General features: G+C 34.5%; 2 protein-coding genes across 10 annotated transcripts in view; one reads left to right on the top strand and one right to left on the bottom strand.

The window, feature by feature from the left end:
- Positions 1–7,012, top strand: part of LOC100243465 (pre-mRNA-processing factor 39-2) — a 56,067-nt gene extending 49,055 nt beyond the window's left edge. For 2 of the 3 annotated variants that reach the window (XM_010657324.3, XM_059740087.1), the window contains 5 exons: positions 916–996; positions 1,612–1,761; positions 2,246–4,108; positions 6,345–6,419; positions 6,672–7,012. In XM_010657324.3, coding sequence (XP_010655626.1) covers positions 916–996; positions 1,612–1,761; positions 2,246–4,108; positions 6,345–6,419; positions 6,672–6,794 — 2,292 coding nt within the window. In that variant the 3' untranslated portion in view covers positions 6,795–7,012. The remainder of the gene's footprint in view (positions 1–915; positions 997–1,611; positions 1,762–2,245; positions 4,109–6,344; positions 6,420–6,671) is intronic. The other variant, XM_010657325.3, reaches the window with a different exon arrangement.
- Positions 7,013–12,325: 5,313 nt separating this feature from the next.
- LOC100258847 (uncharacterized) lies at positions 12,326–22,672 on the bottom strand. Of its 7 annotated transcripts, none has more exons than XM_010657322.3 (9): positions 22,540–22,672; positions 22,008–22,072; positions 20,600–20,865; positions 19,987–20,035; positions 18,421–18,563; positions 16,322–16,424; positions 15,024–15,566; positions 13,312–13,649; positions 12,326–12,857 (listed from the first exon to the last, which is right to left on the bottom strand). In XM_010657322.3, exons 3-9 carry the CDS (start codon positions 20,711–20,713, stop codon positions 12,699–12,701), a joined length of 1,449 nt encoding a protein of 482 aa, XP_010655624.1. In that variant the 5' UTR covers positions 20,714–20,865; positions 22,008–22,072; positions 22,540–22,672; the 3' UTR covers positions 12,326–12,698. The 7 variants fall into 7 exon arrangements, with proteins under 7 accessions (XP_010655624.1, XP_010655625.1, XP_059596072.1 ...); XM_010657323.3 differs by lacking the exon at positions 19,987–20,035 and having other exon boundaries at positions 15,024–15,440; positions 15,531–15,566; XM_059740089.1 differs by having other exon boundaries at positions 20,600–20,851.
- Between the last annotated feature and the right edge of the window lie 521 nt (positions 22,673–23,193).

The following is a 23,193-nucleotide window of genomic DNA, read 5'->3' as shown; positions in this document are numbered from 1 at the left end:
AATCCATGATTTTGGAGGAGCTTCTTGATTTTGAGTTGGAGGTGGTGAAAGAGTTTTTGCACCTTTTGAGCTTGGTATACATTCAGGTCAACTTTGTTGATAAGCTAGTGGGGAAGGAATCCAATTAAGTCATTCTATAAGTTTTTATATAGGGATTTGAGCTTCTAAGGTGTCATCCAAGGTTGACTTCATTGCTGGGAGGTAACTAGGAGAAAATTTTTCCATGATTGATTATCTTATGAGAAGATGGTGGACTTGCTGAATTGGTGTTGTCTTATCAAGCAACAGGAAGAATTGGCAGATCCTGTTCTGATCAATGTGGTCATCATCACTTTGGTGTTTGGTGTTTCTATTTTTGGGTGGCCTGGGTCCTTTGAAGAAAAGTCCTTCATGTCCTTACTAGGTGCCACGATAGATGCGTGGGGCAAAGAAGGAGGTTGGTTTAGAAGAAGGCCCCTTCATGCATGTTTTGGACTCTTTGGAAAGAAAGGAATAAGAGTTTTTGAAGCTTTTGAGCAATCTCCTTTGGCAGTTAAAGACCCTTTTTTAAAGTCTTGGTTGGTTTAGTTGTTTTGGGGTGGATGTTAACTACTGCTTGATTTTGTAAGTTGTTTGTGCATAGAACAGCCATAGGTGGTGTTTTTGGTTTTTCCTTTGGCCTGGTGCACCTTGTATACCTCCTATGTACTAAGGGTAGTGCCCCTTTTTTGTTAGGTAATACATTTTATCCTTTTGCCTATCAAAAACATTTTGTATGCAATGGCAATGTAAATATGCAGTTTTAGCTTGAGTTTTTTTTATGAACAATTTTTTTTTTTTTTTTTTTGAAAATTTGGTCAATTCTACAATGTCAAATGCACAGACTGGTTTAGTTATATTTTACTGATTTGTTTCTAATATTGTTTTTGATTGTAGATCACTGGTAGTGTGGATGCTGCTAGAGACGTATTAATAGATGGCATTAGATGTGTGCCTGAATCCAAAATGCTTCTAGAGGTAATTTTTTTCTGGATCCATCTAATTATATTGTTGCTTTCGGTATTTACGATAAACTTGCAGTAAATGTAATGCCACATGTTGCAGTAAATATGATTGATTTGTCATAAATTTTTTTATAATAAAGTGCAAAAGCACTTTTGGATTAAGACCGTGCACAAGCTTGAGTGAGTGGTTCACCAAAGTCATGCGTTCTTTTGGGGGAAACTGGAAGCACATGAAGCCAAATCTCTAAAGACTGAGTTCGGTCTTGAGAAAAGTACTGCACGTTATTTTGCAGCTGTCACTAAAACTGCTGCTATAATTATGTCTAGGTGGCAGTTGTTTGTGTCTGCTACTTACCACATGGTGGATGTCAGTCTCACATTTTGCATTGCAGTTGATCTGCGAAAATTTTCAGTTTTAGTCTACTTAGTCCATTTCCCTTCCAAAGAGTACCTTATTTTGGTGGAAAATAAAGCTTGAGAAGACAATCCAGAATAGCATCAAATTTTGACAATTTGAATAGTTTTTGGTTTCTGGTATTGTAAATCCAGGCTATATCCATGAGAACATCAAAATGCTGTTTAATGTTTCATAATTACTCCATATAATTGCCGATTGTTACTTATGCAGGAATTGATAAAGTTTGCAATGATGCATGGAGGGCCAAGGCACATAAATGTGGTAGATGCTGTTGTTGCTAATGCAATATCTCCTGGGACTGATGTGTCTCAAGGTTTGAGTGCTAAAGATGGGGAGTATATATCAAGATTATATTTAGAGGTCAAAATTTCTCTTTGAACTCTCATACTACTATTTCTGTCATACTGGTTTTGGTTGATATAGTTTGAAAGGGCAAACATTTCTCTTTTGTTTGTGCATTGATGCTGCTTATTTAATTTTATCTCTCCATTTTCTGAATTCTGTTTTATTGTTCATGCTGGATGAAATTATTATATTCCTACAACCACATATTTGATGAATTCTTTGTTGCAACCCAACAGTTTATGGGCTGTCCTGAATCTGTTAATAACTCAAAATACATGCATCTCCACATGTATCAATCCGCTGCTTGAACCACTTTCTTCTTTTAAATGCATTTTCTTTGCTGATCAATTCTTGGATGTGCATCTAAGGATGCTAATTCCTTAAACACAACCATGGTTTTTTTGGTCTGTTATTTAGCTTGTCCTCTCTTCAAATGTTCATGCCAGAAAACTTATTCTATCCCAAGTCATTTATACTAATGAATCTTAAGTGGAAGCAGTTTGTTGACCTCTGTGGAACTATCTATGACGTAAAGAAGGCATGGAATCGTCACATAAAGTTGTTTCCCCACTGTTTGAGGACTATGTCCATATATAAGTACCCAGCAACGAGTTCAAAACCCTTGAGAATAGCTATGGAAGGAAGACCAGACATCATCGCTGCAATGCCTTGTCATCCATTTGGAGATTCTGGTTCTGACCATTTGGCCCTGATCCCAATAGAAGAGCAAGGACTGTCATGCCCAGAAAATCATGATATCCACTCTGAGCAGGTTGTCAATGTCCAGCTTGAACCAGAAGCAGCTAACAAAAGTGCACAGGAGGGATTGCAACTGGTCATTCCCAAAGTTCCAGGGCAGCACAGAGAAGAGGCTTCTGAACCAAATGTGTCAGATTCCGTGGTTAAAGAATATAATGAAATCGAATCTGTACAAGCCTTGTTAGCATTGTCCAGAGCAAATGATCTTCAGCAAGAGGTTGAGCATGAACCTTTACAGGACCCGAAGTCTCTTTCACTGGAGTGTCTCTCTTTGAATCCTCAAGGCAAGGAATCTCCCGAATCAATCCCTGCATCATCTCATGAGGTTGAAGCTCCTGAAGAAGCATGCAGATCAAATGGAATCATAACTGAGAGTGTGTACAATACTGATGAAAACCCCCCTTCTTCCAGCCCAGTAGGCACTTCAGCTGATGATCCTGCTGAAATTCACAGTGAATCAGTGGGTCCTTTGTCTTCAGCTAGTCCTCAGCTTCCTACACCAACAGAAGAATTGTCACAATCCCTGGTGCCTAAAAGTGGTGGTGGAAAATGGAATCAAACGGATGGTACTGATAAATATGCTCAAATTCAAATGTCTCCAGAAAGACATAAAAATCCTCCACCATCAGAAGCAGTTCCACACCCACAGTTGTCTGTAAATGGTGCTGGAAATTGGCGTCAAATGAACAATGCTGATAAAGTTCACAGAGATTCCAGTCCTAGGTTCCATGGGCATTCACGAAACAAAAGGCGTGCCTCCCGGCATGTTCCTCTGGAACAACAGTACCCACGAGATCAAATAGGCACTCAAATGCTTGTGAGCCAAGGTAATCCTGGTCAGCCTTTTTCTTGGCAAAACCAACAAAATCAGCAAGGGAGCCAAGCACAACATCCAATTCAAACTGCTGGCCAGGGCAATTTGACAGCTACTCATGCTTGGCCAATGCAAATTGTGCAGCAACAAAACTTTGCCTCTGCATCTTCATGTCAAGTGCCAGCCCAACCTGTTACTCAAGCACAGGTGTCTCAATATCCCATGCAAAGTAATGAGCAGTATGGGCATATGCAGAATAGCCAAGCATATAATCAGATGTGGCATTATTATTACTACCAGCAGCAGCAACATTTTATTCAACAACAGCAACTACAATTGCAGCAACAGCCTCAGCAGCAGCAGCACCCACAAGAGTCCGAGCAACTCCAGCAGCAGCAGCTGCAACCGTCCCAGCAGCCACTGTCCCAGCAGCTGCAATCCCATCAACAGCAGCTTTTGCAACAACAATATCAACAGCAGCATCTGGAACTGCAACAGCATTATCTTCAGCAGCACCAACAACAGTTCCAGCATCAACAAAATCATCAGCAACAGCTGCAGTTGCAACAGCAACAGTATGTACTGCAGCAGCAACAATCCTATCAACAGCAGCAGCAGCAACAACATCTGCTTTACTTGCAGCAACTACAGCAGCAACAACAAGAACATGAGCCTCAAAAGCAACAACAGCAGCAACAATTGCAACAGAAAGAAGATCAAGAACAGCAGCAACAACAACTGCTGATAACTCCATTACAAATTCAGCAGGCATGGAACAACTACCAACAGGTGTGTTTCTAAAATATTGTTCCACAATTTTTATCCTGACTATTTATTTTGTATTGTCTTTTAATTTTTGGAAAGGGGGAGTAGCCTAAACTCATAAATACTTGGGATGATTTCAAGGAAGAAATCAAAAAGCAGTTCTACCCAAAAGATGAAGCCCACTTAGCTCAAAAGAGTATGAAAGGGCTGAAACACACTGGGCCTGTCTGAGATTTTGCGAAGGAGTTCTCCACTCATTTGGTCATGTTGGAGATCCCTAATAATGTTTAACATAGAGCTTCGCTCCTATTTCTTGGATAACCTCCAAGGTACGGCTAAGCAAGATCTTTTACAACATGGCATGAAGGATCTTGCTATGGCCATAATGCTTGTGGGTGAGTCAAGGTGACCATGATATAGGTTGAGTCAAAGGGAAGATCTAAATCTCCTTGTGAGGAAAACAATAGTTACTCCCCAGCAAGTGAGGGATAAGGGTAAGAAAGAAAAAAGAAAGTTCATATTCAAAGTTAAAATGCTTTTGATGCAATGACCAGGGACTGTTTAGAGAGGAAGACCTTCAATGCTTCGATAAAATAAAAAGAGCAAGAAGACTTAAGTGTTTGATCTCTTCAACTATTAAACTACCTCAAGGTGGCAGTAGTGCCAATGGCGCCTTAGAATAGATAATTGTTTTTGAGGATACAAACATCAATGGGAAGCCCACAGTTACCATGGTCAATAGTGGTGCTATACACAATTTTGTCTTAGTAGAAGGGGAACTCTTACCCTTAACATGTTGTAACCATCTTTGGAGAGTTGAACTAGTTTTTGTAGCAAGGCTTTCTCATGTTATTACACTTCTTTTCTTTAAGTGTTTCTTCCTCTGGCTCACAGTTTTAGTTCTGTGACCTATGGTATCTAGGGCCAATTGGGTCAGGCTGTCTTACCCGAGTGCTGCCCAGATTCTTAGGGAAGATCCTGGTCCATAACAAATAATTTCAAAGTGGAATCAATTGCTAAAGGTCAAAAGTTTCATGCAGGAGGATTATATGTTTCTACACTAGACCGAATTGAAGTCTGCAGTGAATATAATATACCCTATTATGGCTTACTTCTGAAGTTCTCCACCTTTAACATTTTAAACAGAGGCATTGACCCTAATTTCATGCTTGTACCTGTTAAGAGTATGGCATTTTTTTGCATCAATACTAGAAGCTGGAGTGATGGGTTGTTTCAATTTAAGAGAATTGTTATCTAGGGGTGGCAAAGTTTCATACGATTTGCCAATGCGACTCAAACTCAACATGCTTTTCAAGAGTTTGAGTTGAGTATGATTGAGTTTGGATCAAATTTGTATCGACCTATATAACCCGTTTAATAAATAAAAAGTTTTTGGGTCAACCTGCATAATACAAATTTGACTCAAATTGACCCATTTAATAATCACATTGATTAACCTAATTATAATTTTAAACTATTTAACTCATATTTGACTCATTTTAAATTTATTCTTAAATAAATATGTTAATTGAGTTATGGTTGAAACATTAATTATATAGACTTATACTAGACCTAACTCAACTTAATTATTATATATGAAGATCTAATTATTAAATGGGTTAAATAAGTTATATGATGTGTTATTAGTTTAATAATTAGATAATATTTGAGTTTTCATTTTTTACACAATTATTGTTGGGTTTGGGTTGACTTATGTAATAGAGTACCTAGACTTTAGCATGACACAAACATGACCCATCAGCATTAATTGTCACTGTTATCTATGATTTCATAACTGAAACATTTCTCCAAATTCAAAAAAGTATCATACCAGTTTGTGTACTGTCATGGTGTTGTTTCAAGTTTTACTATTCTTTGTGTTCTCCCTCCCACTAGTGGAGGTAGTAGTTGTAATTGTTGCTCCCTTATTTATGGAAATTTTTCCCCAAAAAAGTTAACTAGCTTATTGATTGATCTATGGCTACCTAATTTTTAGTAGTAACATCTTTTAAATGTATATATTTTAGTTTTGGGGTAGTTAAATGAAGAAATGTCCAAACAAGTAGGATTTTTTTCCCTCTCTTTTTCCAAGAGTTTTCAAGCCTAACCTTTGCTCCCTTATGCTAGGCTGGCAGCTTAGGGGAAAAGTGTATAAGAGCTGCAACAGGATGGCTTAGGAATTAAAAAAAAATTGTTTTCTAAAATTTGAGTATATTAGTATGTTTTGGTCTGCATCCTGATCTGCTACCTTTGACAACAGCAGGCTTCTTTGCAGTACTATGATGCCACGAGTCATTCAGGAACGGAATCAAATCAGCAGATTATGGTACCCCAGGTGAGTGAAACAATGTGGTTACAGAAGGATACATCTACATGGATCTAAACCACCATGGATGCTACCTCAACTCACCATAAAAAAATGTCGCTGGCAGAGCCATCTCCAAAGCTAGTGAAATGATAGGACAACTCTTTTTTATTTAATTACTCGCCCTTAAACCAAAATTGTTGAGTTACTTGTTTTATTGAATGATCTCTCTCTGTATGTGTTATGTCTTTTACACTGAAAAATGTTTCTTTTGCTATGCAGGGCCAGCCAGCGACTCCACATAGTACCAGTTCATCTGAACATGCAGCATCACCGGGTGTCCAACAACAATCTCCAAAATTAATGAAACAGACGGATGATAATTCCCCCATTAACTCAGTGTAGAGGCATTACCTAACCCCAATAGGTTTGTTTTATTTCATTTTGTTCTTATTTTTTAAATTGTATCATAATTCCTCTTTCTCTAAGATTGCCTTCTTGTAAAAGTTTGACTAGACTTTGTCTGTAGGAGTCCAAGCTGTTTTAATCCATTTATATCATCTTCCTTGTAGAACTCAAGAAAACAATCTTTTATCTTCAACTCGTGGCCATTTTGATTTGAAGGGTGCTAGTCATTTCCTTTTTAACAGAAGATATATTTTATTCGTTGGCAGGAGAGAGAAGGGAAAATGTAAAAATTTATTCGTTTGCAAGTGACGAGGGAGGGGAAAATGAAAGAAATTAATCTAATATGATATTCAAATATTCAAATATTAAATATAGTAATTCATAAATACTTTTCTGCAATCCTTTATTCATTTTTCAACTGTTTTATTTTTCTTTTTCCTTTTTCCTCCTTTTGTTAACATTAAAAACAGAAAGTTGACCTCATTTCATATGCAGAATGGAATTACACTCGATGTCGTTGTGATTTTGAAGATTTTTCAAAGAATACCTCTTTTAAGGATTGTTACACAAAAGAACGGAATCCAAGGATTAATTTAGGGTAGTCAAGACGTATAAATACTAGATCACCAATCTGGCATGCAGAACCATACAATGCGCATGGTGCACAGATTTGGGTGAGACTCCCAGCCAACCAGCGCATGAATAATAGCAATTCACCAAACTTGAAGCAAAATGATCGGTACCCTGAGTGTTGTGTTGTTGAAATGTAGCTCTACAGCTCAGAGCCTCAGAACGTTCATTCTGAATGCCGCATAAAGCCCAATAACTAGAGGAGAAACTGCCTACCTAAACACGCAGTTGTTCAAGATTTATTCAAGCTCTAGTGCATATTTCAGTTTACACACATCGCTTCTGTCACCAAAATGAACTTCTAATTACATGATTTGCACAAAGATATAATCCCATCTGTAAAAAATCAAACATCATATATTCAAATCCAATCTGATATCATTCAGTTGCATCTGGCAACACTCTATGCCTGAGTTCCTCAACTGATGCTCATACTCTGACAATCATGGACTATGTTTCACTTCGACTAAAAACAAAAACAAAAAATCCCCCTTAGGAAGGGGCAAATAAAAGGAAAACTGTGTCCAATCACCATTTCACAAGTCCCATACTTCAACTGTGAATGAAAATAATAAATTCCTGTACATTGTTCCATGGTGCAGAACACAAATTTTATTGGAGTATAGAGCCGGTAGCGAAAAATCCCTGGGGACTAGTGAATGAGATAGTTACTGCACTGCATTCAAATTGCTCTGTTTGCCATTCAAACTACACACTTTCTAAGGAAAGCAACAATTTAAAGCAGTGCAAGCAATTGAAGAACCAATCTACAAATTATCAAAACAGTATTCCACTAGCCAAAAAATACATTTACTTATCATCTTTACATGACAAGGGGAGTTGACTTGTAAAGAAACAAGAAATAAAGCAGATGACTAAGTATCTGATTATCCTGGTATGAAATTATACAGCTTAGTTTGTTCTTAATATTGCGTCACATCTTTTTAAGGAAAAAATGTCAGGGTAATCCACAGTTGAGAAGAACTTCCTACATAATTAACAATTAGATAGCTAGCTATTAAATCTACATACCTATTATTTTTTTCTTCCCTTGGGGCCAATCCATTTTGATCTTCACCTGCAGATACGGCATGAAAAATAGTAGGAGTGTTAGAAGGATTGTTAGTATCAGTGGAGGCTATCACATGCAAGGACTGTCAGCTGGGTTGTACAATTGTCTTCCACATACTTGAAATTAAGGCTGTACCCTCTAGGATATACTTCATGATCCATCAACCCATAAAGTTTGAAATGTAGTGGGATACCAGACTCCTACCACTGCTTCCCTCTCATGTTTCCCAACCACGGTAACTTCAAATTGGGATCTCAATTAATAGCATCTGTCGTGTTCCCTCAACTTAAGTTTAGTTCTAGAAACATGATATCAGAACTTGGTGTTGTCAACCTCTTGAGGATTTGCACTCTGAGATAGGTAGGGTTAAAATGGCATGTTTCATGGTTGAACACCTTGGTGTAGAGCCCTCTCCATGGTGTATATATCCCAGACCCCGACCACTTATGATATAACATTAAATAATCTATGTCGCACATTTTTTTTATTTTTTATTTTGGATAATTAACAAAATAAATTGATTAAAAGCACTATCTAAAGGTGCACCAAAGTACACAGGCCATATACAAAGGAAGCCAAGAAAGCAAAACCAAATATAAAGGGCAACAAAAACCAACCACCCCTTCAAGGAGGTCCTAACCAATCTATAAAATCTAACATGTGGTTAGGGAGCCTCCTAAGTTGTACATGACCAACTTATGAGTTTTTTTCAAGATGTGTTATTAGTGTTTTGATTTTAGAACTGGATAGATCTTCATATATAAACTATTGCAAACAGAGGAGTCTTAGGGGTTGTTTTTTTTTTTTTTTGACTTTAAATCTTAAACCAACTTGCTTTAAAACTTAAGACATTTTTAAAGCTAGTTGCTTTTAAACTTGACAATTTTTTTTAAGACATTTTTGTTTTAATGGAAAAAATGAAAAATTTTAACTTTTATCTTAACAGAGAAAGTAACTTTTTCTTCTTTCTTTTTTCAACCTTTTAACTTTGTTATGATTCTTAAACACAGTTTGTCATAAAATAAAACCATATTCATTTTTAAAATTTTTAGATAATAAAAAGACAAATGACAAATTAAACCACCTCAATCTCGTAAAATTTGGATGAGAATGAATTCAACATAATAAGAAAAGTTGTCATTAAAAAAAAAAAATTATTAGAAAAAAATGATAATAAATAAATAAAACAGAATGACTTAAATACATTATGTTTTTTTTTTTCTCTCTCTTATTTCTCAAGAAAAATTTAGATCCCAAATTTTCTTATGAATTGTTACTTGAAAACAAAACCAAGAATATAAAAATCACTTCATTTGAATAATAAATCCATAAAATTCCAATTCACAAATAGAAATTCTACCACATATAGTCACTATTTTTGCCTCATAAATCTAATTCTCAACGAAATCAAATTTCATAAATTTGTATAGATTTCTCATTAAAATAAATGAAAATAAAAACATTAAAATCATAAATTTTGGATTAGAATAGAAATGAATTTACTACAAATTTTCAAAATTCAACTTCTTACCATACAAAAAAATCAAAATAAACTACCCTTAATTTCAATGAAATATTTTTAATTAGAACTCAAAACATATTTCACACTCACCTAAATACCCACTAGAGTTAATAATTCTAATTAATTTTAAAAAATAAAAAATCAGAATTTGACATTCTTTTGCAAATTAAAAATCTAAAAATTAATGAATTAATCTCAATAATGAAATGCATAGTTCCAATCACAAATCCCTAATCCAAAATCCATAATCCAAAGATAAAACATATAGAAACAAGTATTAACTTAGAAAATTTTTAATGTTTTCTTACCAATCAAGTACAATTAGAAACCCTATTTATTATCCAATTACCAATTTTCCAACTAATTGCATAATCATTATAAAAATTTTATACCAGTAATAAATTCTGATATTTTAGGATATTTGAAAACATGTTAAGTTACTATTTTTTCAAATTATTATTTTTTAAATTAATATATATATATATATATATATATATATATACATAACTGATGTATAGACATTTTAATATATAAAAACAGCATTCAACATTCAGACATGAATAAAAACAAACTTAATAAATCGGACACTAATAAAAAACAAAGAGTCTAAATACTTGATGACATTTATATTTATTCAGATTTGAATCAAATTCAGGTGTATTCAGATTTCAGGCAAAAAAAACAAGCAAACAAACAAACACCACCTTAGTGTGCAATTATACAATTAAGAAGCGTCCTTATGGTTAGCATAGAGAATTACTTATCTATAAGGTCCACCTAGACATCAGTATCAGGGGCAGTGTTATACTTATTGTACTTGAACAGGAAAATTTACAGAAAATATTGCATTCCTGAATTATGTCAGAAATCAATAACATATCTACAGCCAAGTGATGCCCATACACAATGACAACCATGGATTATAAAATATAATATTGAAAGAACATTAATGTGACAGAACAACATGGGTCTTACTGAATTAGTGGTATCAGAATCTTCCGTCTGCCACCCCCCAAGAATGCACACAAGCATGTACTGATACAGAATCATTAAATTTCCAGCACTACAGAAATTTCTCAAGTTGCAAAATGAGACAAAAAGGGTTAAGGAAGCCTTAAAAAAGAGAATATATATATTGGCAGTCACACCTAGATTTCCTAAGCAATCTCAATTGGAAGAAGGCAGTCATATCTTCCAAAAAGCAAGCAAGTTATTAGAACTCTCAATAACTTCTATTATGAAATCTGAAAGATTACATGCATTTATATAGACTCATAGGACCCATTTTCCTAATAAAACAAGGATTCCATTTCCAAGAATGAATAACTTCTTTCCCTAATGAATAAAACATAAATAGTTAAACAACTAAATCCAATTCTAACAAACAACCCTCGCTGAATTTTGTTCCTTTTCTTTCATAAGTTTTCAAGCGGTACTTCCAAAGTTGTTCTGCATCATGTGTGCAAACACACATGCACATGCAGCACAATACACCTATGAGAGTACATAATGTCTTATATTGTACGGATGGTTACAGTCAAATCTATTTTAACAATGTTACATATTTGGCTTGACCAAGTTTCTGTTCTTCACTTTGTTCTCTCTAAATGTTAAAGTTCTCCCATGAAAGCAGTAACACTTTCATATATACCTACTGCCTACATAGGTGAGTATCTTATTCCTCATGCAGCTCATATTACTTTTCACTTTATTCAACATAAATCAATAGATCTGTTTAAAAATCTTTTGCTTAAACTTTCAGTGGTATTCAATCTTTTTCAATATAATAGAATTTCCTTTTGTTCTTTAATTAACTTTGCCTAGAAATGGATATAGGCTAAGTTTCAGATCTTTACTTATTATAGTATGTTATATTGATAATAATACATATCCATCCATTTGTTACAAAGGAATTATCTAGCCTATCATATTTTTAGGTTATCTCGACTTCCTTTGTTCCAATTTGCTTCTAGTTGTAAGTTTCTTGAAATAATATCATTCCTTGTGCACACAAAGTAACTGGAACAAAATTCCTTTTAAGGCCCATATCTAAAATTTGATCGAGAGAAAAGCTAGTCAACATTTTAAAAAAAATAATTATATTCAATTTGTGAATATAAACAACTAAACAAAAGATGGGAACACCATATTGTATCAAGGATAACATCATTTCTCTCAGCTAAGAGCCAAACTTCATGCATATCTTCTTACAAGAATACAAAAGGGAGTGAAATAATTTCATAGAAGTGGCAGAAAAATGAAGAAAGAGCAGAAAAAAACTTTCTTGGAAACTGGCTCAATAGATAAAGGGCAAACAAGAGTCTGTAAGAATTTTATTTCACAATAAAAATAGTACATATACACACTCTTGCAATAAAATAGCACCTATAACTGTACAATGAAAATGATATATATGCTCTCGGGAAACTACTTGTTGAGACAAATTAGGTAAGAATGCTTCACTGAGTTTGTTAGCCAAGAGGAGAAAAGAAAGGGGACAAGCACCAAAAGCTGACTCAACAAGGCTACTGATTTATTTATTGTATAAACAATCATCTAAAGAGCTCAAGAGGAATGAGAACTGAACATGATTGAAGCATAACTTTTGCTTAAAAAGAGACACAGGGAAGGAGTCATTAAATTTGAGCTAATGAAAAAGAGAACCAAGGAGGGGTTCTTATTCCTTGTTACCAAATCTCTTGGCAATGATAGGACGGACATCATCAGCATCAACCAGGGTCTCTAGGAAGGGAAGTAGTGAAATTAGTGCATGGTCTGACGGATCATCAAACCAACTCTTAATAGGAATCCCATTATTCACTTGCAACTGGAAAACCTGAAATCATCAAAGAAAGGAAGATTTCAATAATCAGGCTCTTTTCCAATGAAGTCACAGGCCCTTGTTTCCATTCCTCCTTTTCAAGATACCAGTAACAAAACTTTGAGGGACCATTTTCTATATTCCATTTTTATAATTGAAAGCAGGGCACAATTATAAAAATGGTCAGATCCACCCATAGTTCTAATCTCTGTAAAATATGCAAGAATCACTAGTTCTCATTAGTGAGCAATACCCATTTCCGTTCTCCAAATTCCTAGCTAAAATAACAATTGGTTTACTAACATATTGTTTGATATCCCATCTTTTTTATTTATTATTTCAGATACCTAAGCTTATGATAGTCTGGACCACTACAGAAATTAAAAAAATAAAAATAAAAAATAAGAGTATTAAAAAATGAAGTTACATGAGGTCAAAGCCATCAAAGCTACAGGGGGAGGGTAAATACCTGGGGCGAATTATCAATTATAGCAACTTTTGCAAGGTCTATGCCTAAAACCGTCAAGTCTTTAGTGTAACTGCCATCTGAAAAAATGCATGATTCACGATAAGCTCGATGAGAAAAAAACTTTCCATCAGGATCAAGTATATCCAAAAGTTGTTCAGCATAGATGCTTTGACTGGCAGTGAAAACAACAATTTCGAACATCTCTGCAACTCTCTCCAAGAAAGTATGGAGGTAAGGCCTCTGTTTTACATATACAGTGTGGTCTTTCATGTTGAAAAAAACAGGAAAGGTGAAATCTGCATCATCACAATGTTCCAATGTAGAATGCACGAGCGTTTCTGTACACATGTAGGCCATTGTAAATAAAATGTGGTCATGGTTTAAACATACATTCTTGAAATGGTAAATTCTATATTAAAAAAGAAGACTTAAACAACACCCAAGAAACCTACATTACGAGATATATTGGCAAGGCCATCCTGATTTTATTTTATTTTTTTCTATCAGAACAATGATGTATTAATTATGGATAAAAAAAAAACAAGAGAAGGATGAGGGGTCCTCCCCACAAACTACAAGAAGTTCATTAAAGCATGAGTAAATGCCTCCACCATACAAGGAGACCTATACAATAAGTCCCATTTTTTTTCTTTCTTTTTTATTTTAATTTTCCTTTCCTTTCTTTTTGCAGGCATCCTGAATTTTTCAAGGAAGTCCTTTTTTCCCTTCTTTTGCAACTTTTTCATGTATAATTTGAAGTTTTCTTGAGGAGAAATTCAAGTCACTATTTTTTGATTGGAAACGACACAGAGATGAAATCCAAGTCACTATTTGCTTTAGAATATTAAGGAAACTGTGAACAGTTTCTTAGGTATCCACAACAGGTCCTGAATTGCGATACTTCCTTTTTCTGAGCATGATCTCTAGTCCCCCTCCCCCCTTCCCCCACAAAAAAATATATAACAATTTTCATGTTCCAATAGAAGCCTCTAATAGAACTTAACAGACAAAAATAAAACAACAATGTATGGAAAATTCATCAATGTTCTGAAAATTCCAAGGTAGAACATATTTCAGATTATGCTTTCTCACATCTTTTCGTAGTATTTTCCCAATAAATTCATGAATCAAGAAAATATCATTATAAACTAAAGTTACAGGCTTTCCGATGTTTTAGTTGAATATGCAAGCTGCACTGAAGTTCTAAATGATTTCATTTATCTCCAGTTAATCCATAGAGATAGCTAAATGAATATCTCTTTTTTGACTCTTTTAAATTCAATGGCTCTTAAATTTTTGAGTTGCAATTAAGATTATGCCACATATTCATAATGACCAACTAAAACAAAGGCTCCCTCTAAACTGATATAGGTTTAGACACTGAGGAATCCTTTTTCTTCTACTCAGTAACTCAGTTGTCTTCTTATTTCATGTATCTAAGGCTTACAATACTTGCCCGACCAGTGCATGGGGCTGCATCTGAATAAGTAAAAAAATTCTTGCAACATTGAAAAGGATGAACAAAGATTTGATCCTTCAAAAGGATATCGTTAAACAAGACAATATCATTACTGGAAATTAAATGGAATAATATCTTATCTCAAAGGTAAGAAGTGGGAAATCATACAACATACACACAAAATATTAAAGAAACTGGACAGCACAAAGAATGTAGAGTTGCAGGAAAAAGGATAAGAAATAAATTTTCTTACCATCCAAATCAAGTACTAGGGTAATACTCTTCTTTTTCCGTGTTTCTTTAGGCAATATAGTAGGCCGAGAATTTGCTACCACATCAGATAGGTCTGGTAAATTTCTGATAAACAAATGTGGATCAAAGCACTCTGCTTGATCTTGGTCAGAGCAAGGGTTTATGTCAGATTCCTGGTTGCAGGATCTCATCTGATGAATTGCTAGATATAAGCTTGAATTGTCTGAACCAACCATGGCTTCTTCACAGGAAGTAGGACTGTGGATATTTCTAGCTTCCCTAGTATCCTCAAGGAAAGGTAGTATCATACATTGCTCAGCCACATCAAACAACATACTTGGTTCACCACATTTGTAATCAGGAAAGGGATTGATCCCAATAATGTCATCATACATGGAGTTCCCATCAATGGGTAGGTCTGCAACAATCATATCAGAAATGTAAAAATCTGATACATTGCAAGTTTGATAGTCAGATGAGCTTCTGCTGTTATCATCACTATCATCACCTATCAACTGTGCCAAATAAGGTTCATTGTAGCTCCCTGCAGTGAAATGAGAAAAGGGTAAGCATATGAGAAACAATCTCTTCACAGAAGCATGGTTCTAATGTTTAACGGTATTCCCACTCCCTACAAGAATTCTTCATACATGTTGGAAACAAGATATCGCCTTCTGGTAACTTGAAATAGTTACCCAATGCAGATTTGAGTGGGAAACCATCTCATATGTAAAAAATGGGAAGGAAAAATATCAGGTGCTGTCCAAGTGCATAAAACATGTTTCAACACACAAATCATGTAAGTACAAAATGAGAGGGGTAACCACTGTATAAAGATCTGGTCTAAAATAACTACATTTCCTGCCAAAATATGGTTAATAACTTATCCATATTTACCTTCTTAGCTATAAAAAAGAAAAATTAACATTTCCACATTCTACTTCTTCAAACTGTTACCAAGTTATAAAAAAACATTAGCTCCTTTCCAATGAAAGCTATTAAGGAGATGCAAATCATGCAGGTCCTCATTGTCCTTCCTTCAACCAAACAACTAGTGAATACATTTAACAACACATATTCCAACAAGACCACAATAAGGAAAGCACATTAAAACTTTACCTAGAAAAACAGAAGATCGTCAAAGCAGTATTTTTTTCATATACATTCAATCATATCAAAAGAGAGAACTGGAAGCAAGTGATGGGAAATTTGCATTTGAGTTTTCTTTTAGCTAGATGCATCCAAGTTCATAACTCTTTCTATTTATTCTTTTATTCTGCTGGAGACTTTTCACAATACCTGCACTGTTGAGAATATTTAGTTCACTGTGAACGTCAACAGACTCAAGAACAGGTGAGAAAATTGTCTCTAAGTTTGATGGCCAGGGGACTGTGGCATATTCCTGCACAACAATGAACCATTATGAGTTTTTGTCATGGTATTAGAGTTTATAACCATACTACTATACATGTGTGTGTGTGTGTGTGTGTGTGAGAGAGAGAGAGAGAGAGTATATGCAAAATGACAACACCTCAGATAAGCCAAAATAAAATGAAAGGAAACAAGAGATTTTTCTTTAGGGTATATTTCCTTATACTTGTCTCCATGTATAAGATTACACATTTTAGTTATCGATTACCCCATATAATTGTTAACTTAAAGGAAAACAGGCACATTTGGGAAAATAGACTGCATCTCCTACCTGCACCTTGTCATGATTAGTCTCATATGAGTCGTATCCAACCATAACTTTAAATGATTTCCTTTTACTAATAATGAGTTCTAGAAGTTTCTAGACATCCCTTTTCCTGTCAAAGAAGTATATGGTTCTCAAGCTCCTCCAAAGGTGTGTTCTTTGCTTGGAAGGCAGTTTAAGGAAAAACTATAACATTAGACCAGATAAAGAGGAGAGGTAGGGCTCTAGCTAACTAGTGTTGCTTGTGCAAGTGTCATGAGGAGATGATCAATCATATCCTTCTTCATTGTGGTGCAACCTGTAGAGTCTATGGTATGTATAATTCTCGCTCTTTAATGTGTCATGGCTATTGCCTTGTATGGTGAAATATGTCTGGTAATTTTTTGAGGAAAAGGCATAGAAAAGCTTGGAGATTGGCCTTGTTATATTTGTTTTGGACTATTTGGCAAGAGAGAAATTGAAGAACTTTTGAAGGTGTCAAGAAGTTGATTCAATTGTTAAAGGATTCTCTTATTCAGATATTCTCTTCTTGGTCCAATTTTTGTGTGAGGGCAAGATGCTCATTTGTGTATGATTCCTTGGATTGGGTGGGATTGCACTGGTGCATTCCATTTTCTTGTTTCTTGCCCCTTTGGCAACCTTTATATATTTCCTGTGTATTTAGTTTCTACACCTTTTACTTGATATTTTTAACAAATTGTTATTTTGCCTATTAAAAAAATGGGAGGGAGAGCATGGAGAAAATAGCCTATGTAAGCTTCGGAGTAACGTATGAGTCTCAAACCTTAATTTCTCACCCATAACCACATAACAACTTGTGATAAAGAGACATAATAAAACGAGTCCTCAATATTTGCTCAAACACCAAAAGATGAGTTGAGTCCAAGCATAAAGTAAACAACCACGACAATTATGTGTAAAAGAAATAAGAAAACAAAGAAAACTAAATATCCATGATTGTTTTTAGTTATACCAGCAAGATAATACTGGCACACTCAGAAAGTGGGCAAGTACTGAATAGTCAAGGTTGGCATGTCTAAAAGACAATCCAGAGCTAAATTTTTCATCATCTTATGTAAAACAAATTTAAAAAAAAAAAAAAGAACACCAGCTATTCTTCCCTCACCTTCTTGCAGTGAAATTTCAGTATGCACCCTATAGAAACTCCTTTATAAACATCCCAAAAAGACCTCTTCTATACCTCCTAAAGCTATTGATTACACAAAATAAAAACAGAATGACCAACTAACCATGGGAGATTCCAATATCATAAACGCATATAATAAGTTTTTGGAGAAAGAAGCATAAATATCCTCATTTCAACTCTGAATCTCCCACTCCAGTCGTTGTTTTTCTTTCTGTTACTTCGAAAGTAGCTTCTTCAACTTCAAACACTTGAATTTTAGATATTTCTTTTCATTTCTCATCAAACAAATGGTTAAAAAATAAGTCAAAAATGCCCAATTGGGTAAAAATTTTGAGTTAGATCGTGCTATTTTGAAATCAAATGGTGTTTTTCATAGCAATCCAAGGAATTGGTTTACTTTTGAACATGTTGTGTATTGTAAATTTTTAAAACTATTTTTATATCAATACAACTACTATATTTGCTAATTTAAAAAAAATACAAATAAATAAACTCATATAACAGTCTTGAAATATGAAATTTTAATCTCTATGATTAACCATATTTGCTAAGTACCGTATTCTCCATAGTTATGGGATCGACTAAAGATGACAACTCCATCTGAAACTGAAGATTTTCAGCATCTAGCAATTCTTGCTGGTCAATAGCTGCTTCATTACTTCCAGTATCCTGTGTGGAGACTTCATTGCTTGAAGAAACTACAAGAACAACAAGTATACACAACTAAAGAATAGAAATTTCAAATAAAAAAGGCTAGAAATCTAAAATACACAGCTACAATAACAAAAAATAAAAAATAAAAAATAAAAAATAAAATAAAATTTGATAGGTAGCTACAATAACAAAAATGAAAAGCCAAGCATACATCACATCCCATGAGAAATAATACTTATACATAATGCATTGTGTTTGTATCTTATGATAGACAATTCAGCACAAACCATGCACATATGAGAAAGCCAATTTCAATTGTTTTTGCAGCTTTAGGAAATAGACTTTAATCCTCTCCTTAAAAAAGAAAAAGAAAGGTAAATAGGAATTTATTAATATAGATCCTCATAGGAACTCTAGAATTAAGAAGACATCTACCCATGCTTTGCATTTTCTTAAGATGTTCTTGAGCTGTTCAATTTCCATTCTACATGTTTTTTTTTCCTGATAGGCAAAGAAAGGTATATATAATATTAATACAAAAAGGCACACTGGAGTACACAAAACATATACAAGAGGCATCTAAAGGAAAGGCCTCAAAAGAGAAGCCACAAAAAACTAAATTTCCTCTTTCTACTGCGCTTAAAACTCTTTTCAGATTTAAATAGAAAATTTTTAGTATAGTTCCTTATTGGAACTTTAGTATTAAGAAAACTCCTAGCCATGTTCTGCATTTTTTGAGATGTTGTTAAGCTTTTTAACTTCCCATTCTACTGAATACTATTCCTTTTTCTACTATGTTTGAAATTTTTGCAGATTTTGTATTTGTTTGTTTCCTTAATATGAAATTTATGATATATACAGTAAAGGCACCTAAAAGAATAGTTGGAGAGAGAAAGAGAGAGAGAGAGGAATGACAGAATATTCAAGGACAAGATTTCTAACCATAATTAAAAGAGTCTTTCCCTGTTGGAATGTTCTAGTGTCCCCTTGAGGCTTGTAAATTTCTCATTAGCAGATTTTGTGGATGCCTTGGGCTTGGATTAGGGAGTATTCTCTCAACCCTATTTTCCTTCTTTTCTTTCCTTTTCCTACATCTGGGTACTTTGTGTATTTCCTAAATGTACATGGGATGTGCTCGCTTTTCTGTTTACGCATTCTCTAATGACTAATCAATTTCTCTCTCTATCAAAGATTCAGAAAGAAGAACAAAAAAAGGGGGGGACCTAACAAAAGGCAGTAACCCAAGTACAAGGTGCACCATGGCTAAAAGAAAAGAAAATACAAATGAACACTAACCTGCCTGACCCTACTCCAATTTATGAATAAGGCTAACAGGGAAAAATTAACATCCTCCACCAAACATTTAGCCCATGTCAACAAGTAATTTTTTCAGATTTTATTTTCAACGCTGCATAAAGGAGAAACCAACTAAAGCATTTGAAGGCATGCCATAAATAAAATATTTACTTGTCATTTGCAGATTAAATGTCTTAACATGTTTAGTTTGCTGATCCATCTGCATCCAAAGCAGACCAACCACTCATAAATTTTTCAAATTTTGAAGGCGAATCAAGGATTTTCTATTGAAAGTAAAATTTACAAATATAAGACTTGGAACAAACAACTTGAACCTAAAACCTTTGCAACACACTAGCACATAACTATATTATTATATTATTGATGTCAAATATAAATATACAGTTACATAACTATAAATTTCTAGGCCTTCCTTCTATAAATAAAACTCGGAAAAGTCCCATAGGCATGGTCTGATTGGGCATGTTGTCTGCACTTTGTGAACTAAAGTAATGCAATATCATATTTCAACAACTTACCTTATTCCAACCTTAATTTTCAAAATCAGATATGACAATGAGGCAAACTATAAAAGTTCAGTATTTGCAGTTTACGCTGACTTATTCTTTGTTACGTAAAAGTACCCGTGTAATTACATGATAACTGATGCACAACATGGAGATCTAAATATCGGTACACAATACAGTAAATAACCTGCCATTCTTGAACTCTTTAGTCAACATAGAAAGATTTCTTCCAGTGGAAAATTTGTTTTGTTACTTACCATCCTGACAACTTTGAATACATGACTCAAATTCTGCTGTTTGCTGAGAAATTCTAATGCGAGAGCAAGAATGCTTGGATATCGTACTTGACTTCTGACATACATGGAGACCATTTTTTTGTCTTAAACAGTCCGCATTCAACTTGGTTTTCATCTTTAATGATGGCATTTGATCTGTATTTCTGATGCGGGCCACAATCTTGAACCGAGTACATCAGTGAGAAACAAGATGCCTCTAAAAGGTTAAATCAGCTGCAGCACAGAGACTGTCATGCAAAGTATCAAGATAAGAAGCACAGACATCAAAGAAGCCACTGTGTAGACTATGTATTAGAATAAAGATTGAATTTTTTCAAGATGTACAAAGAATTATTAGAATCATTCTTCAGGCAATATCCTAGGAAAAAATACATGTGTATGCATGCGCTCGTGTGTACAGGAATGTGGTCCTATACTACAGCAGAAGTTGAGGAATAAAAAACCAGGTCTAAAAACCTATCATAACACTGAATCAACCCAGCCGTTGCATGGTACTGCTATTAGATAAGAATTTGAGTTATTCATTTTAGTGTTTACATAAGCCTAATTTCTAATTCAATAGCCTATAATGCTTCTCTATTAGCAATTTAAAAAAGGTCCAGGACTAAGAGAATAGTCCTTGCTCCTTACCAACTATTAAACATGAAATCATGTATTAAAAACTACACAGCATAAACACTTCAATTGAGCTAAATAATCATGTGAGACACATTTCAGACACCACCACTCAATGGATTCTAGTGGAGCATTCCTAAATTTAAGTTTCTTCAACTTCAGAAGCAGTACTTGATCTACTTGAGAATGTTTGGTAATATGAAAGTGTATAAAGTTTTACTCATACACAAATTGATGTGATCTCAATTGAGTTAAATAATCATGTTGAACATATGTCATATGCCAACCATTCATGGTTTCTAGTTGGGTGCTCCTAATTTTGTTTTCTTCAACTTCATAAACAGTTGTGCTCCATCTACTCCACATTATTTGGTTAATATGAAAGCTCATTAAACTTACACTCACACACAAACTGATGTGATCCATCATATGTGACCCATCATATGTGATCCATCAGGTGTGATATTTTTTACTATAAAATAATCTATAAATTTGGCCATGTTTTACCCTTATCCTTAAACCATAAATTTTTTTTAAGTTGCTGAATCTGATACACAGGACCCATGGCATCCTAGGAGGCAAAAGGGAAAGAAAACTGTTCAAAAGAAAAGAAGAAGAAGAGAAAGGGCTAAATAAGGGCAGAAGAAAGAAATAGTAATCCAGAAAATCCTAAAAATAAGAACGAAAAAACTTAGACAATTTACAAAAAAAAAAAAAAAAAAAAAGGAGAGAGAACACAGTAGGAACTACATACCCTTGATGAAAAGGCCCAAAACGATTATACTGCATGCCAAGACATCCAAATTTTCAAGTAAAGCCCTAAGAAATCAAAGTCAACCAAGTGCTTCAATCCAACAAAGTAAGCGAAATTCCATTCATTACAGCAACAAATTCACAGAATAATACACCAGTTCAACAAAAAAAAAAAAAAAAAGTAAAAAACTACTGATCAAGCATCAGAATTTAATACAATCCAGAACCATAAACCCTAGAAGCCGCAAGCAGAGACCATAATTACGCACTTCAACTACTAATCACGCACTAAAGACCCCGTTTGGTCACCAAGAAATCACGGGAAAAGGAAAGAAAAGAAAACTCATAATCCCGCAAATGTCACTGCGAACCACACCCCTAACAAAAATCCTTCCTCCATTTTCCCACGTTTTCTCAGCAACCAAACGGAAAAGAAAACACACCCACAAACCTTTGAAAAAAAAAAAAAAAACACAGGAAACAGTAGAAAGAAGTAGTGAAGAAGAAAATCATAAGAGTGAGATAACATTTACCTCTCCAACTGTTATGTGAATTATGAAGATGAAGGTAAAGGCAGTAGAGAGAGAGAGCGAGGAGAGTCTCAATGGGGACTTGGGTCTGAGCGTTGAAGAAGGCCGAGGACTTGAGAGAGGAGACTAAAAAAAAGCTATGGACGGCTGGGATCGGATCTTCCCATTTTGGTTTTCCGCCGGTAGAATTTTGCCACGTGGAGATTAAACCCGGTCAGAATGACGCGTTGACACGTGCTGCTTCGCGGAAATAAAGGTGCCCCCTCTGTCACACCATTGGCATTTAAACTAATAAAATAATATTTATTCCCATTTATTTTTAAAAAAATTATTTATAGAATTTTTATGAAATTATTATTTATACTTCATAGTTGATGGGAGGATGTGAAGGTAGTGTTCACAAAACTAAGGTGAAATTAAACTTGAATAGGCCAGAATTTTTGTCCAAAATCTGTGTGTTATTCAATTTTTAAATTTTAGATATATACTAAATTTTCTCTTTTTGTACCAAATAAAATATCAAAACATAATTCAATTTAAAAATAAGCTAATAATATAAAGGAAGAAGTAAGGTTGGTAATGATTTTAAATATTTCTTATTATAAGATTTAGTATCATGGTAGTCATGCATGAAGCTAATTAATTTAATTGGTGTAA

The sequence above is a fragment of the Vitis vinifera genome, chromosome 10, assembly GCF_030704535.1.
Source record: "Vitis vinifera cultivar Pinot Noir 40024 chromosome 10, ASM3070453v1".
NCBI classification, from domain to species: domain Eukaryota; kingdom Viridiplantae; phylum Streptophyta; class Magnoliopsida; order Vitales; family Vitaceae; genus Vitis; species Vitis vinifera.
The sequence above is the reverse complement of the archived record's forward strand: the minus strand, read 5'-3'. Positions and strand labels throughout refer to the sequence as shown.